This window comes from Prionailurus viverrinus, chromosome B1 (genome assembly GCF_022837055.1).
Source record: "Prionailurus viverrinus isolate Anna chromosome B1, UM_Priviv_1.0, whole genome shotgun sequence".
Classification (NCBI taxonomy): domain Eukaryota; kingdom Metazoa; phylum Chordata; class Mammalia; order Carnivora; family Felidae; genus Prionailurus; species Prionailurus viverrinus.
In genome coordinates this window covers 79,522,713-79,537,890 of record NC_062564.1, presented here as the reverse complement: position 1 = coordinate 79,537,890, position 15,178 = coordinate 79,522,713, and the positions used below count along the sequence as shown (strand labels likewise).

Sequence of the window (15,178 nt, the reverse complement as noted above, 5' to 3'; positions counted from 1 at the left end):
CATGGTTTAGGGTAGGTAGTTCTGGGGTGTGTTTCATTATATACTGTTTGGTAGATAAAAGTTGTCATTTACTAAAATCTTGAAGTAATAAAAACTAAAGTCAATTATGTATTACTCTATGTATGTTTTACAGCACATGGAGTGCTGAAGAAATTAATGCGGTATACGCCGTTAGGAGTTGGGAAGATGTCTGAAAATGTCTCTAGAAATTAAAGCTAAAAGCTTGGAAAGGAAGAAAAACATGAACCCTAGCAGTCTGATAAATTCCAAAAAGTACACTTTTTGCTTTGCTTTATTTTTTTTTGGGGGGGGGGAGGGGTGGGTTATGGCAGGGAGGGAGTTTGTAAAGCAACATTGAAGTTGTTTTTCAAAAAGCTCATGGTAAGTCAGGGCCATAGTGAAAGCCTGAGCCTGTAGGATGAATAGGCTGGGACTGAGAACGTCTCCTGCCTTCCTTTTCCCATCCCATTTTTCCTGGCTGCCCTTCTCAGTGTCTGCTGTGACATAATGGAAGGAGCCTCAGGCTGATGGGTAGCAGGAGGACTCTGAACAAAACCTTGTAGCAGGGTCCATTGTCAGCCTCACAGATCTAAGTGTTGAGGTTTGCATCAGATAATGCATATGAAAGCACTTCGAGGAGTTGCAGCTATTAAGCAAAATCTCCCCTGATGAGGAGGCACATGCATAAAGAATAGTATTTGGAAAGAAAGGTTCAGAGCCAGCCAGATGGGAAATAGCAGTTGGCATTGAGGCCTTGGTCTGGGAATAAAGCTTGAGTTTACCACTAACTAGTGGTATAAATATGAGCAAATCTTTAACCACAGGGGCCTTGGTTTGTTCAACTGTGAGAAAAGGGCTTGGCCTAAGTGATAGGTAGGATACTTTTCGCTCTGAGAGTCTGAGTTTTAATGAACCAGAACAAACATGAAGCCTTAGAATATTTCCAGCGTCTAGACTGAACCTAACTGGTATTTCACTGTCAGTCCCTATTATCGATTCTAGTTAAATTTTCTGTAATAGACCCATATTTAGTCATGGGGTAGAGCTGATTCGAAGACAGACAGCTGGAAAGTTTTCAGAGTTCTTTTGTACTGTTCACACAGTAGCTGAATTCTAAAGTTATGTTACAGATGGAAGGTTCATGCTACCTTGGTGCCAACTTAGAGTCATATAACCTTAAGGTGATGAGTGTTTGTCTAAGCACACTATAGACTCTGGAGCTGAAAGGAATATTTGGCTATTTCGTAGCTAAATATTGTGGAAAGAAGATTGGAAATTTTATTTTTGTCCCTCCTTGTATGTTAAATGTTCACTAAGGGGAGTAGGCATTGGTTTCCAACCATCTTCTGGCTAAATCTCTTTGTGTTTATGGATAGTATAGTTATGTGAGCTAGGCCACCATCAAAGAGGACAGAGTATGAATGGGGCTTAATGTGATTGGGTAACATTGGAGACAGGGCAACACACTGACCAAGACATCCACACTAGAATCAGGAAATCTGGGTTCAAATCTTCGTAGGTCAACCAGTTGGTCATAGGAATATGTCAGGTATATTTCAACTACCCAGTAGTTGCAACTATTATTATTCAAGATGATGGGAGTATGCACACATATTAGTAATCTCCCTATCACAGTAAAGACCAGTGGATTCTCCTGTAGAAACATGTAAAAAAAAATTATCTCATCCCCCTTAATTTCCTTTAACCATATTATTTGTTTACTTAGTTGAATCAAATGCTGAAGGTTTGAGTTGGGTATTAAAGCAAAATTTTCAGAGACCATTTTTATTTCCTGTTATCTACAAAGCATTTCTGGCAGAAGTGGCCCAATCATTTCCATATGTGGCCCCTGGTAGCAGAGCATGAAGGACTCTGGGAGGTATTTATATGTATGGCTGAGTCCCACGGGCATAAATGTGAGTCTTGGTGAGTCTGTTGAGTCTGCAGAATCTGTGACTTAACAGTGGTGCCAGACTTGTGTTTGTGCTAACACTTAGTAGATCTGAATAAGTGCTTATCTACCTGACATATCTATGTGTGGAGTTTTGTGTTTTGTCTTTGTCTTGTCTGGTTTGAGTTTTTCTTTGTTGTAAAATACGTAGGTGCAGTGAAGACACTTTCTACCCTGAAACAAATGTTTTGAGTAGACTTGATCTTTTAGTACTGTTGAAGATGAGTTCATCTGCCCTACAACAAAGGTAATAAGATGCTAGGGAAGTTAGGAGAGTCAAGAGACTTTGGAAAGAGACCTGGGCAGCAAAGGAATTTGCATCCATGCAGTGGTTCTAGAATTGGGAAGTCAGTATTATAGTCGAAGATGACACACATCTTGGCCATAGTAGAACAAGATAAGTAAATTTGTAACTTCTAGAATCAGATGGCCAGGAAACAGGACAAAATTGTAAAGTAAACAGTTTATTGTTTCCTCCTCTCCTAAACTTAAAAAGAATATTAAAAAAAAAGTTATTTCTGGTGTTTCAGAGAGAACCATAAGAACATAGCTTTGTAGGTTAAAAAACAAAAGTAATTGGGAACTTGAGTCTTGTGCATTGGCAAATAAGGTAGATGCATATACAAAGTGATGTGTTCGTGAAACATCTAGGAAATCATGGCACAATGATGGTGAGTCTTACATAGAGAATCTCTTATAAAGATAATCTGAAATTATACAGATAATCTCCAGTTTTACTCTTTTTAAACAGATATAGAACATTATAGTTGGTGATTTTTTCCCCCTAACGATTCTATTTTGTTTGTTTTTTAAACTAGCAGTAGGGGCTCTGGAATCAGAACTGAGAGCAAAGATACCAACTCTGCCATTTTCAAACTGGACATTTGGATTAATTGTTTAATCTTTGAGCTTTTATCATTTGAGTTTATATCACATGTTCATGTGGGGAACAATGCTTCCCTCAAAAGTTGTAAGAATATTAAACAGAAAGAAAGCCTACTACCTAGTACGTGCTTTTAAATGTTAAATGTATTTAATGAAAGAGGAAGTAATTTAAATCTCAGATTTCAGTGCTGAAGTGCAGAAATGAATACACAAAATAATTTTATGATTCTAGCTGACTTGGGAATTTGATAAGGGGCTCTATTTGTTTCTTCCCTTTCACCCCCACTGCTTGATGAGCTTCTTCCATAAAACATTTTAGAATCATGTGTTTAGAATAACTAAACAGTGGATTTGAGGAATATTCAAGACTTTAAAGAATTAGTGCCCTCTCAAAACAGTGGTTGAGCAGAGTAATGAAGGTCTAAATCCATTTTTATTATCACATGTGATCATATTACAAATACCAGTAGCTCCCATTTATTTCTGGTTATGATGTGTCAAGTGCTATACTAAACAGTTTATAAACATTTTCTCATTTAATGTCTGTAATAACATGAGATCTAGGTGTTATGGCCCTTATTACACATGTTTTAAGGAGTAGTCTATACATTCATAGCTGAGAAGACTTACAAGCCAGGATAGTGCCTTCTCAAGTGAGCAAAGGTGCCTTGGTATCACCAAATTCAGATGACAGGATAACTCTGAAATGTTAATACAACGTGGAGTTTGTTGAGGAAGTGGTCGGCATTTAGCATCTTTGAAATATTTTACTCTAATTATGACTTGAGCGGGTCCAAGGAATCGATTGTGTGTGTTCAGTGCCAGTTTTTCTGAGATAATATTTCTGGTGTTTTGATTTTGACTGTGGTCCATCCAATACAAGTATAAAATGCTGTAGAATGTTTGTCTGAGTAGGTATTTCTCAGCCTTGGCTCCAGACAAGAATCACCTGGAAGCTTTAAAGTGCAGGTCAAAGAAAAGCAAATAAACCTGAAGCCCAGTCCCCATTCCCAGATAGAATTTTTCCTGAGTTTCATTCAGATATAATGGATATAAAAATTTTGTATTAGTTTGAGGTGTACAGTATAATGGTTTGATACGTGTATGTATTGTGAAATGATTACCACACAATCAGTTTGCTTAATGCCCGTCACCTCACATACATTTAGCTGGAAGAAGTTTGTACCTTTTGACTGCTTTCATCCATTTGCCCCCTACTCCCATCCCCCTGCCTCTGGCAGCCACCAATCTGTTCTAACCTATTAGTTAGGTTTTTTAAAATTCCTCATGTAAGTTAGATCGTGAAGCATTGGTGTTTCTCTGTCTGATTTCACTTAGCATAATGCCCTCCATGTCCATCATGTTGTCACATGTGGCAAGATTTCCTTGTGTTTTTTTTATGGCTAAATAATATTCTCGCAGATATTCTGATATAAACCATGTCATAAGTATTCTGGAGGCTTGCAGAATTCCATACTTAGCCCTGGGATGTCTCAGATCTTTCCCCTGAGAGCATTGGAGTTGCACTCTCAGGTCCTGCCTTGCTTGGTGGCTTGCAGTATGGCTCTGAACGCTTGAGCCGCTCCCCACAACTCCCCCCTACCCCCCACACTCCTACCCATCTTGTTACCCTGAGGTGTGTGTGGAGGGAACAACAGTCATCGGGGTGGGTCTTAGAGGAAGGTCTGTTCAGAAGATTATCAGCTATGCAGAATCAGTTCTGGGATGTAACTTTCCCATTGTTTATTTAGGCTTTGGGTGTATTGGCTCTGTGTATTGTTTGGTTTCCTATTTCAGTACTGTCCCAGAGGCATTTCCCATATTTGTAAAGATCAAACATAGGTAAGAAGCTATTCCAACAGTTGGCCACACACGGGCTGTTTTCTTTCAATGGAAGTAAGTTTTCCCAACTTCTCTCCTTCACATTGTCATACGCTTCTCAACCTAACTTCTCTCCTGTTCCCACCACTCCACAACCTTCCTTAATTTGAGTAGTGACAGATGGTAATAAATCCAGCTGTGGACAGTAGTTTAGACAGCAGAGGATTTTTTAAGGCAGATAAGTAGTTTGCTATTTGCTGGAGTGCCCTATTGGAACACAGAGTCTGTGGAAATATGGTGTTAGCAGGTTGCCAGTTGGAGCACTAAATTAAATTTTCACTAGCAAATATTTGTCCACAGTAATTTAAATCATTTTGTATCCCATTTACGCATGAGGGGGCAGTATGGTACTATATAAAGCAAATGCTCTGTTGAAATTGTCTATTTTTATTGGTATATAATAGTTTCTAGGTGAGAACTTTTAGACTCTGCGATCGTAACTCTGACATGGTAGTTAGTTGTTAAATGTGATATGCATATGTGATCCCCTCACTCATATACACGGGTCACATGCCTTTTTTATTTAAATGCATAATCATTTCCTTGCAGCAGTGGGGCTTTCCCACAGTGCCTTTTTTATTGTGAGTTTTATATTTATGTTTTGTTTAATGGTAGCAAGCTTTCTTCCTGTTTCCTGCTTTCACTTGGGGAGCATCAGGCCTCTTGGAGGTGCAGTGTCTATTAGGTTGATGTGTCTAAATATTTTATTTTATGACTTCATTGAAGGCTGAAGGGTCTCCAGTGTTGTTGGGGACAGGAAACCTCTGAACTCAGGTCTTGGCAGCTGTGGAAGGTCTATTATAAATTACCTCTGCATGATATGCTTCCCTTTATGGGACAGATTGCTTTTCTCAAAAGAAAAAAAAAATTGTTAAGCAAAGAAGCAGCACATTTTAATTAATGTTATTATTGCTGATATATGAGTGACACTGTAGATTATCAAGGTGCTAATATTCTAGGTTTCATAAATGGAAGGGAAATTATTAAGGGAAGTTGGAAGGCAGTAATTGATAAAATCTATAAAGTATTTTATGAAAAATGTACCTGGGAATCTGAAAGGTAATTTCATAAGCATAAGCTATTTTTAAATGTGTAAAAAATATTTACAGTCATATGTTTCTGTTTATGTAGCTGAAAAAAATTGAGACCAGCATTTGGCATAAACATAACCCTGTATGAAACTAAATGGGATATTTACTTTTAATGTTTTATCCTGGCTACTTTCTTTGTGGGTGAATATCTGTGGTATTGTCTATACCTGGTAAAGTTAATTATACATATTTAGTTTTGGAACGAATTTATTTTGAAATATAATGATTGGACATTGCTTTTACTTAATTTTAACTAGAAATTGTATTTTGAAATCTTCTGTTAAGAAAATAAATGAAAGACTTACGACCTGTACCCACGATTTGAAGGAATGGATTTTTGGCTCCAGCCTGTTTTGGATGAGCTCCAAATCAAATGTTGCTTGATACTGGTTTACTATTGCAACACACAGGTTTCTGTTCATGGGAAACAATTAATGTCCTTTATGCTTCGATGGCAGATTTTTAGGACCCCGCCCGATGCGACATTCCTGGAGCCAGTCTCCCTGTCAACATCACCCCCAAATGCTCCACCAAGGCAATCGAAGAGACAAGGCCAGAGGACGAAGAGACCCGTGGCCGTGTATAATCTTTGTCTGGAGCTGGAAGATGGTAAGATGTTGATTCTATTTTTCTGCTTGACAGCATGTTGAGAGTATGGCATATCATATGTCCTCAGGGAAGGCCATTCTTTTCCTTCCTTTGTGTTTTAATTTCTTTTCACCTTAAGATAATTTTTTGAGATTAACAAGGAGGGTAAAGCCTTCTTGTCAGAGAGAAAATGCGAGTTTCAGGTTTGTGTTTGTTATTTGTTATGCATGTTTCTTTTTTTATTTTTAAAAGACAGCTTAAATTTCTTTTTTTAGGAAACTTGTGTGACCTCCTGTGAGGTTACATAACTCTGAGACAAATGGAAGAGGAACTAAAATTAAAGCAGATCTTTTGAGAGGAGCTGATAGTCTAATGTTAAATACATTTAGATTAAAGGCATAGTTTTCTATTGCACTGAAGCTTAGGGCTTCTGCATCTTATTTGGCCCACGTTTTCTCGCAAGGCTGGCGCCTCATCGTACAGTAGGCGTGGCGAAGTGACCTGCCTTCAGGGGTCAGGCGCAGTGAACTAAGGTGCAGTGGGACTCTGGCAGAAGGAAGTTCTACTGTCCTGTCCTGGCTAACATGTTCCAGTTACTTGTTGTCACGTGGCCACATTGTCTCAGTATCGTCAGATTGCCTAGTTTTTTAAAGAAAGCTTGGAAATTTGAATTTTATGCACTGATCTCTACAAAACAAGACCGTGTGCCACGTAGAAATTACTGACTGCCAATGTGTAATCATGCGGTTATTGGCATGGAGGGGTAAGGTGATTCTAAGAACCTCTAGTTCATTAGGCATGTCTGAAACTGTGACTCTTCGGTTGTGGGAACTTTTGAGGACATTTGCTGAATTCATAATTAATCTTCGTTCTTCTTTTTGTTATAACCTTTTTTTCTTTTTTGTATCTTTCATTTATTATCCTTGCAAGCTAGTGAAGTTATATTGGTTTGGAAGTATGAGGTGATTGTCAGAAGGAGGAAGGGAATGAAGACAGAAACAAATGCAGTACCTTTCATCGTAAGGAGCTATATAGTCAAATGTCCAGGTAGCTAATATGGAAAGATCCATGCAAGCAAGTGACAACTGATTAGGGAGTCTCTGCAGGAAGCCTCAGAATGCTTCCTGTAATAACACGGTGGGGGGGCTAACGTGTGCCGGTATTCTTTCACATCGTTTAAGATGGGCATCATATGATACAACTATTAGTTTTACAATCAGATCCTTATTTTCCAGAGGAAGGGCATGAATCCTTAAAATCAACCTATAATTTCAGAGCTTCCTTTTAAGACCTTAGTTTCAACTTCTGATCCTACCTAACTTTTTTTTGTTCTCTTTTTTTCTCACTCTCACTCTCTCTCAACAGAGTTGCTAATAAGGAGTAAAACTGACTGGTTTGAATTGCACCTTTTCTTGTATCTCACTTGTCCTCTGGTGGAAGTGTTAATAAATAGTGAAGGAGGCAAATGTTGGGAGGTAGGAAGAGAAAAAGAAGTCAAGGAGATGTAGAATAAAATCTGCATTGGCTCACTGGCCCTTGAGCAAAACCAAATTGGCTGTATTTCATAAAGGAAATGACCAAAGAGTGACTCTTTGTCTTAGAATCACATCTACTTTTTTGGTATTTTAAGGAATTGAATCATAATATCCAATCAGTATACATGGTGACTGATCTTTTGACCATTGTGTTGGAAAGTGATTATTAATGGGTAAGAAGTTGCTGAAGTGGTGCTTGGTACATCTTTTATGGGAATGCTCACGATGGCATATAATCATAGCTTTCCTAGATTTTAGGTCATATAATAATTCTTAATTATTTGATTATAAGGGAAAAAAGATTGTGAAATATTCAATTCCTTTAGTCTGTTTTTATGTTCATTATTTATATGGTGTTTTATTCTATGTTTTGTATTTTATAACTTTACATTAATCTGTCTTGATTGTAGCCTTGGAATTTGTTGTTGTTGCAAATTGTCAGAATCAGGAAAGTCCATGATTTTGTCACAGAGTAATTTTATTTTATCTAGAGGTCATAAGATAAAGCAATTAAAAACTATAAGTTATTTCCTCCCCCCCCCCCAATTATTTGTAGGTAAGCTTTAGTGAAACTCAGGTTGTGTGAAAAAGAATTATTTCAGAAAGAACAGAGTAGGGTCTACATATTATATTTTCCAAAAAAGGCAGGGTGGTGGGGATAAATGAAGAGAAGAGCTTCTGAAAGGAAGCATACAGGGGAAGCATACTAAAAAACTGTGTTATTGACTATACTTAGCATATTGAAAAACTCTGCCCCCCCCCCCAAAAATCTGTTGTCCCTAGTACTTAAATGTTTTTTTTTTTCAGTAGCCTGAGTTCTATAATTGTCAACTTGAAGGTTTCAAAAAGTTTAATCTTTTTAATATTTTTTCTTATTGGTGGTAGTAGAGTCAATTTCCTGTGTTTCACTAGGTCTGGTGAAGATATGCATTACAGTCAACTTTGGTGGATTATTCTTCCCAATTTTGTAGCTTAGATGAATGTGATAGAGATTTTTAAATGTAGATGTGTCCTTCTCCCATTGATGCAGTGTAGTATAAATTAATCTTGACTCAATGAAATATAGGACAAATAGTTACTGTTTAAATTTAGGTGGATTATCTGTCAAGATCCAAGGCGCTAGATTAGATGATCGGAGATTTTCTTCAGCCTTATGATTTGGTCACAGATTTGGTATTTGAGTTAAGTGTTTGTAATATGTTATTTCTTCTTCTACATTGAGTAGGGTATGAAACTAAGTGATGTACCAACTAGCCAACCCTGGAAAACAGTCAGAATTGGCTTCAATTTAACATCAGGCAGATCAAAAAGTCATTATTAACAAAGAGTCAGCAAGCCTATTACATGAGCTGAAGCAGGATAGGCCTGGAAGCAGAGAATCCAAGCTGGCGTAAAATGAGAGAGAAACCCTCTGCTGTTAGACATGAATTTTATTATGATATATTCAACCCCACCCCCATCCCAATTGAGAGGTGACCAGTTTAATTAAAGACGCCTAGTGTCTTTACTTTGTTAAAGACTTTAATTGGCTTTGGCACATTTATCCATATTATATACACAGTGCTCGTTATTTTTCTTTGTAATATATGATTAAATGATATTAAACTTATTATTTGCGAAAGACTTTAAAATTCTAGTTAGTTGCTCACGGATCTTTGTTGATGATTAATACGAACTGAAATGGATATACTATCTGGCTAGATTTCTTTAAATAGAGCAGCTATTAAATCTTTACTAAAGTCCTTATCTTTATTTGGTAGAAGCCATATTGTTCATTTTTATATAGCACTTAATAATCTCATGAACTTCAAAGTTGAGAAGTTTGGCTGGGTCTGTTGTGAAATAGAAAAATATGAGGTATGCTGGAAAGTGCTAAAAAGATAACTAAAAATCAGAGGTTTGCTTTCATTCTCAAATGATCTTTCTGTGTTATTTTCTTAGAATTCATAATAAAGTAACTCCAGACAAATTTATAATGTATGTTCATTTTCTCCTGCTCATTCCATATTTATGTCCTTTACTACCTCTTATGTAAAGAGACACCTTTTTTGTTGTTGTAATTCTCCCAAGTACAGGGGAAGTTCATGAGGCTATATGAGATACATTCTTTGTTATTCTCATTCAAGGCCAAAGAAAAATTTTAAAAGAGATTTGGGGAGTGGGAGACAAGATGGTGGTCATCTAAATTTTGACCAAGCTCTTTCTTTATGCTAGTTCTAATTTTAAACAGAATGAGGCATTCATAGGACTAGTTTTTATTTGTATCTTCTTAAGTAGTTAGGTATTCTGTTGCCCATCTTCTTTTGTACATGATCTAGCAGTTTATTTGTTTAGGCAACTTAAAAAATATGATTTATAGCAAGTTGAAAACAGAATCATCTTGCAAGCCAGTTGGCAAGATTTAATATTATTATAGAGTAGGTCTTACTTGGGTATCGTTGGGTTGGCACTCTCACACTTGGATCCCGGATGTGCTAACTGCAGCACATTTTGTTGAACATGTGTTATTGTAGTCCTACAGTGTGACAAGGATGGAGAGCCTTATAAGCATAAAGTGAAAATGTAACTGTTAAAAGGGAGATAGATAAACAACGAAGCATGATCGTTTCCCTTCTGTTCTAAGGAGGAACATACTGTGATACGGATCAGTCTCTAAAATCAGAGTAGCATAAATAAGTTGTATGTAGATGTCCTTTCAGCCGAAATGACACCCAGGTAGATTTTTAAATGATTACCTAACATTTAAATGTCCCATATCAATGAGAGTGATGCTGAGAGCCACCTTTGGTATTTGGAAAGAATCTTGTTGAATAATGAATGAGGCATAAGCAAGAGAATAGAAAGCTAAAAAGGAGGCTCTTGGAAGGTCTTTTGAAATGTAGATTTTTAATCCTAAAGTATGGAATGCCCCTGGCAGTTTGGAGATTTTCTGCCTCTATCATTAATTAGTGATTTTTCTCATACTAGAGACTAAAATCAGAATTCTGTGTATCTGTTGAAGAATTTTTACAAACTCTGCATCATGTTTACACATGGTTTCTATTTCAAGGCGTCGATATTCTACTCTCCTTCTGTCACTGTACAGTAAAAGAATGAGACAGCATGGTAGCAAGTGCCCAGTGCTGGGCTGTTGGCCTTATGGGCCCTGAGGAAGGCAACCCCAGGGCTGCGGTAGGTGGGAAAGGTGTCATGGTTTCCTTGAGCGGAGCCATTTTGGCAGTTGGTTGGGGCATGATTTCAGGTGAGGAAACTAGCTTGAATGAAGGCCTGGCAGCAATGGTGAGTAAGAATAAGGCAGGAGGGTAAAGAAAAGGCCAGCTTGGTCAGACGGGGGCAGGGTTGAAGAGTAGTGACCAGTGAACCCAATGAGATGTTGCCAAACCAGGGGAGGTCAGCCTAAGGAATGATGGTTAGAAGTCTGGTCTGAGGACTTTGTATTCTGATTCTACTCAGATAGCTTACCCTCTCTAAATCTGTCGTATTAACTACAAAATAGTAGTTATAATGTGTGCTACTGAGGATGGTTGAGAAGGTTTAGGTGGTTAATATGCTTAATATAGTGTCTGGTATATAGTAAACAGTCAAATCCTAGCTTCTGCTATTCAATATTATTATTAAAGAGAGAGAAACGTGCCTTATATATAGAATGATAAGAGAAGTTACTGTTTTTCAGCAAGGGAGAGTTGTCACATGGAAAATAATATTAAAGGAAGTTTAATCTGACTTAAATCTGTCTGTAAGAATCAGAAAGGCCATGGTAAAGGCTGGTTAAGTAGTTTAGGTTTAGGTTGGTATGGTGTTGAACCAGCACTAGGAATAGAAGATAAATCTAGGACAGGTGTTAAAGCAAACTGTTGGGACTTCTTAACTGACTCGATGTGGAGAATGAAAGCAGATAATCAAAACGATGTCTTCAGCCACATTTTAATATTTAGACCACCTTTTCATCAAAAGGAAGGAAATACCTCATTTTGTTAGCATCTTCAATACATAGTGCAATATGTAACTGCTTTGGAAAATAGGTTTAATAAAAATAGTGTACAATGTATTAGTGTAAATAGTATATATGGAAAGTCAGTGGAAAGAGGAAAATATTAAATAGTACTAAATGGTATGTCTTCTTAGAGAAAGAATAGTCAGTCTCATAACCGTGAGCAATGGAGAGCTCATTTCTTTTCCCCTATTTACCGCACAGACCTATATCCACATTCACTCGTGCTGGGAAGGTAAAGGTTGCGAGGCAACCACCAAACTAAAAGACGATCATTTCAGTAGAAGTCAAGGGTGGATAGCAGACAGTCATGGCAGCTCTGTACTCTCAAATCTCAGTTCCCAAGAGAGCGTCTTTAGAAATTGCCTTCATGAAAACATGCTTTTATCAGTGAATTGTAACCGTCCTGTCATCCCCACAATGTAAGAAGAACCACAGTAAAACCATTGTTGATGGGAATTTTCAGTGACATTCTACAGCTATTGACATTTTCTTGTAGACATAAGCTGATCAGCTTGACACAGAATTATAACCAACCCTAAGTAACTGGGCACAAACAGATCTTCGGCTCAAGCTTGGCAATCTTCCCTTGATTCTTATCATTTTTTTGGCATGACACTTCATGGGTGGACGCTGGATAATAACTTCCTGAGTGCCAAGGCCCCTTGCCATTTCTTCGGGGCAATGTTATGATTCCCTGACATGGAATTACTGTATTGTGAAGTTAAATCTAAGACCAGGCTTGAATCAGTGACAGTATATGTAGACAGATTATTTCTCAACTCACTGTTACAATGATGAGATCAATGGGATGGAAAAGGCAGCCAGAAATTTCAGGGCTGTAATTGAGTTGTGGCGTACCCATAAATCATGCAAGCTGCCTCCCCTGCATTGGCGTCTCCCCAGAAGCCTCCCAGAAGCTCAGCCCCCCTAATGTCAGCAACAAAGCACACGGCAACTTCTTATATGACTTCCTATATAATCTTAACTATGCTTCTGTGTGGGATGAACATTTCCCCCTTTCTCTGGAGGGAAAAGGCTTATTTAACGCCTTCAAAAAAATACATAGCTGCTTCTGTGGTGAAAATAAGTTCATGGCAGGTAACTAGAATTTATAGAAGAGAGAAAAATTCTTTAAAGCTTGTCTCCCTGTGGTGTGGGTTTTTTCTTCACTTCTAATAGCTTTTATTTTAATTTCTAGTTCTGAATTCAAGCAGCTGTCATTCTCTTTATAGCCCTTTTTGAAACTCCTACAGCGTAGGAGGTAGCTGGGCTGTCTAAGAAACATCTTTTCAAACCAACCAAAGTATTGTTTATCCTGAATGAAATAGAATTTTTAAGGCTGTCAAGAGTGAGTGATTTGAAGCGTTTTCTTTGATAGCCAGGAAGATGAGCAGAAATCTTAAAGAGGGGAAGGTATTATCTCAATGTGGCCAATTCCAGGTAACTTCTCTTACCCAGAAAAAACTCTTTTGAACCATGATAAAAATTACCACTAAGGGAGGGTATTGTCTACAATTAATATAACAAAACAAACCTGTGGCAGCTCATTTTTACTTACTGAATTCTTACCAGCTGTTGACGAAAAAGAATGAGATTGAGTCAATAATGGAGAATACTCCTGTAACTAGTCCCCTCTAGTTGCCCTCTGTGAACTCTGGGTAGCAGCTTTGCAGCTTGGTTCCCTCTGAGGGCTCATTCCGCTTTCCATGGCATTGCTGTGTACCCTCCGAGCAGTATCTGGAAGTTGAATGTTACTCTTGGATGAAAAGAATTCTTCAAACCTATTAAAATGAATTATCAGGCTGACGTTTTGCAGATACTAGTATTCTCTAAAGTCAGCAGCATGGGGTGCCTGGGTGACTCAGTTGGTTGAGCGTCTGACTCTTGATTTTTGCTCAGGTCATGATCCCAGGGTCGTGGGATCGAGCCCCACGTCAGGCTCTGTGCCAAGTGTGGAGTCTGCTTGAGATTGACTCTCTCCCTCTGCCTCTCTCTCTCTCCCCCACTTGCACGTATATTGTCTCCCTCTCTCTCTCTCTCAAAAAAAAATTAAAATCAGCAGCATGATTTTTTGGGCTTCAAATGTGATTATGGTCATGATTTTATTTTTCTCTTTGGGTCAGAATAGAATAATATTAAGTATTTACTCAGTTATTTGACAGGTATATTCTTTTTCTTAAAAATTTTAATAGTTAATGCAATAACAGGATACAGAATTTGGAGGGTTGATAATGGTGATCAGTGATATATACCATACTATATGCCAGACACTGTTTTTAGCAATGTTCGTTAGGTATAGATAATCCTCATAACCATCTGAGAGGTAGTATTATGATCATCCCTATTTTATGGTTCAGGAAACTGAGGCCCAGAGATCAGTAAGTCACCTGTCTCACAGCTGGCCAGTGACAATGCCAGGATTGAACCCAGGCAGTGCAATCCCACAGCCTGGCCCCTTTTCCACGCTGCTAGTGTGCTTAACACAAGTGCTGCAGTGACATCTTCTCTTCCCTGGAGTCCGTAGACATGGCCTGTTTGCCTCTGAGTCTTTCAGAGATGCTCTGCATTTCAAACAGTATGTCAGTTTATTCTTTTTTAATTTTAGGAATGATTCTTAGTTTTTTCATTGTAAGAAAGTACTGGAATCAGAATAATGGTCTTACTGAAGGAGATGCAGGTGAAGAGAGAGCCAGAGATGTGTATGGTTGTAAACCTGGGGCACAACGCACGGTGACAGAAATGGGCCCTCCAAGAGAAAAGGGGGTGCTCATTTTTCTGGGAGGGGGAGAGGGAGGAGCAGTCATTTTATTTCCGTGACATGTTTGTTTTCATGTGGTTTATGCAACCATTTACCAAAATGGACAATTGCCTGCTCTTGTGTTAGCTGTAGTGCAGATCTCTCAGGTACCTGGTGCTTCAGCGGGTTGTTAGAGATGTGTAAAGGGAATGCAATCAGCAATTTGATGCTGCCTGAATATATTGGATTTTGCTGGTATTTTTTTTTCCCCTCTTTGTTCTTCCTTTTATTAAAAAAATTACAACAATAGGTAATAGGTTCCTTGGTTTGAAACCAAAAAAAGTATACAATGATGTAGTGACAAGTGTCCGCTCTACCCTGTCAGCTCGTTCCCCTCACCAGGCTGCACCTGCACAGGGCATCTGCAATCACTGACGCTACTGGCTTAAGCCATATGGAAGTGCCATCTTTGGGTTCCAAAGTTATCTAATATCAGCATTTCAAAAAAATTTTTTT

The 15,178-nt window shown here is 38.1% G+C and overlaps 1 protein-coding gene across 1 annotated transcript in view; it reads left to right on the top strand.

Moving 5' to 3' along the window:
• ARHGAP10 (Rho GTPase activating protein 10) overlaps positions 1-15,178 on the top strand; it is a 330,784-nt gene that overhangs the window by 269,534 nt on the left and 46,072 nt on the right. The window contains exon 19 of the mRNA XM_047855976.1: positions 6,267-6,417. Within this exon, the coding sequence (XP_047711932.1) occupies positions 6,267-6,417 (151 nt within the window). The remainder of the gene's footprint in view (positions 1-6,266; positions 6,418-15,178) is intronic.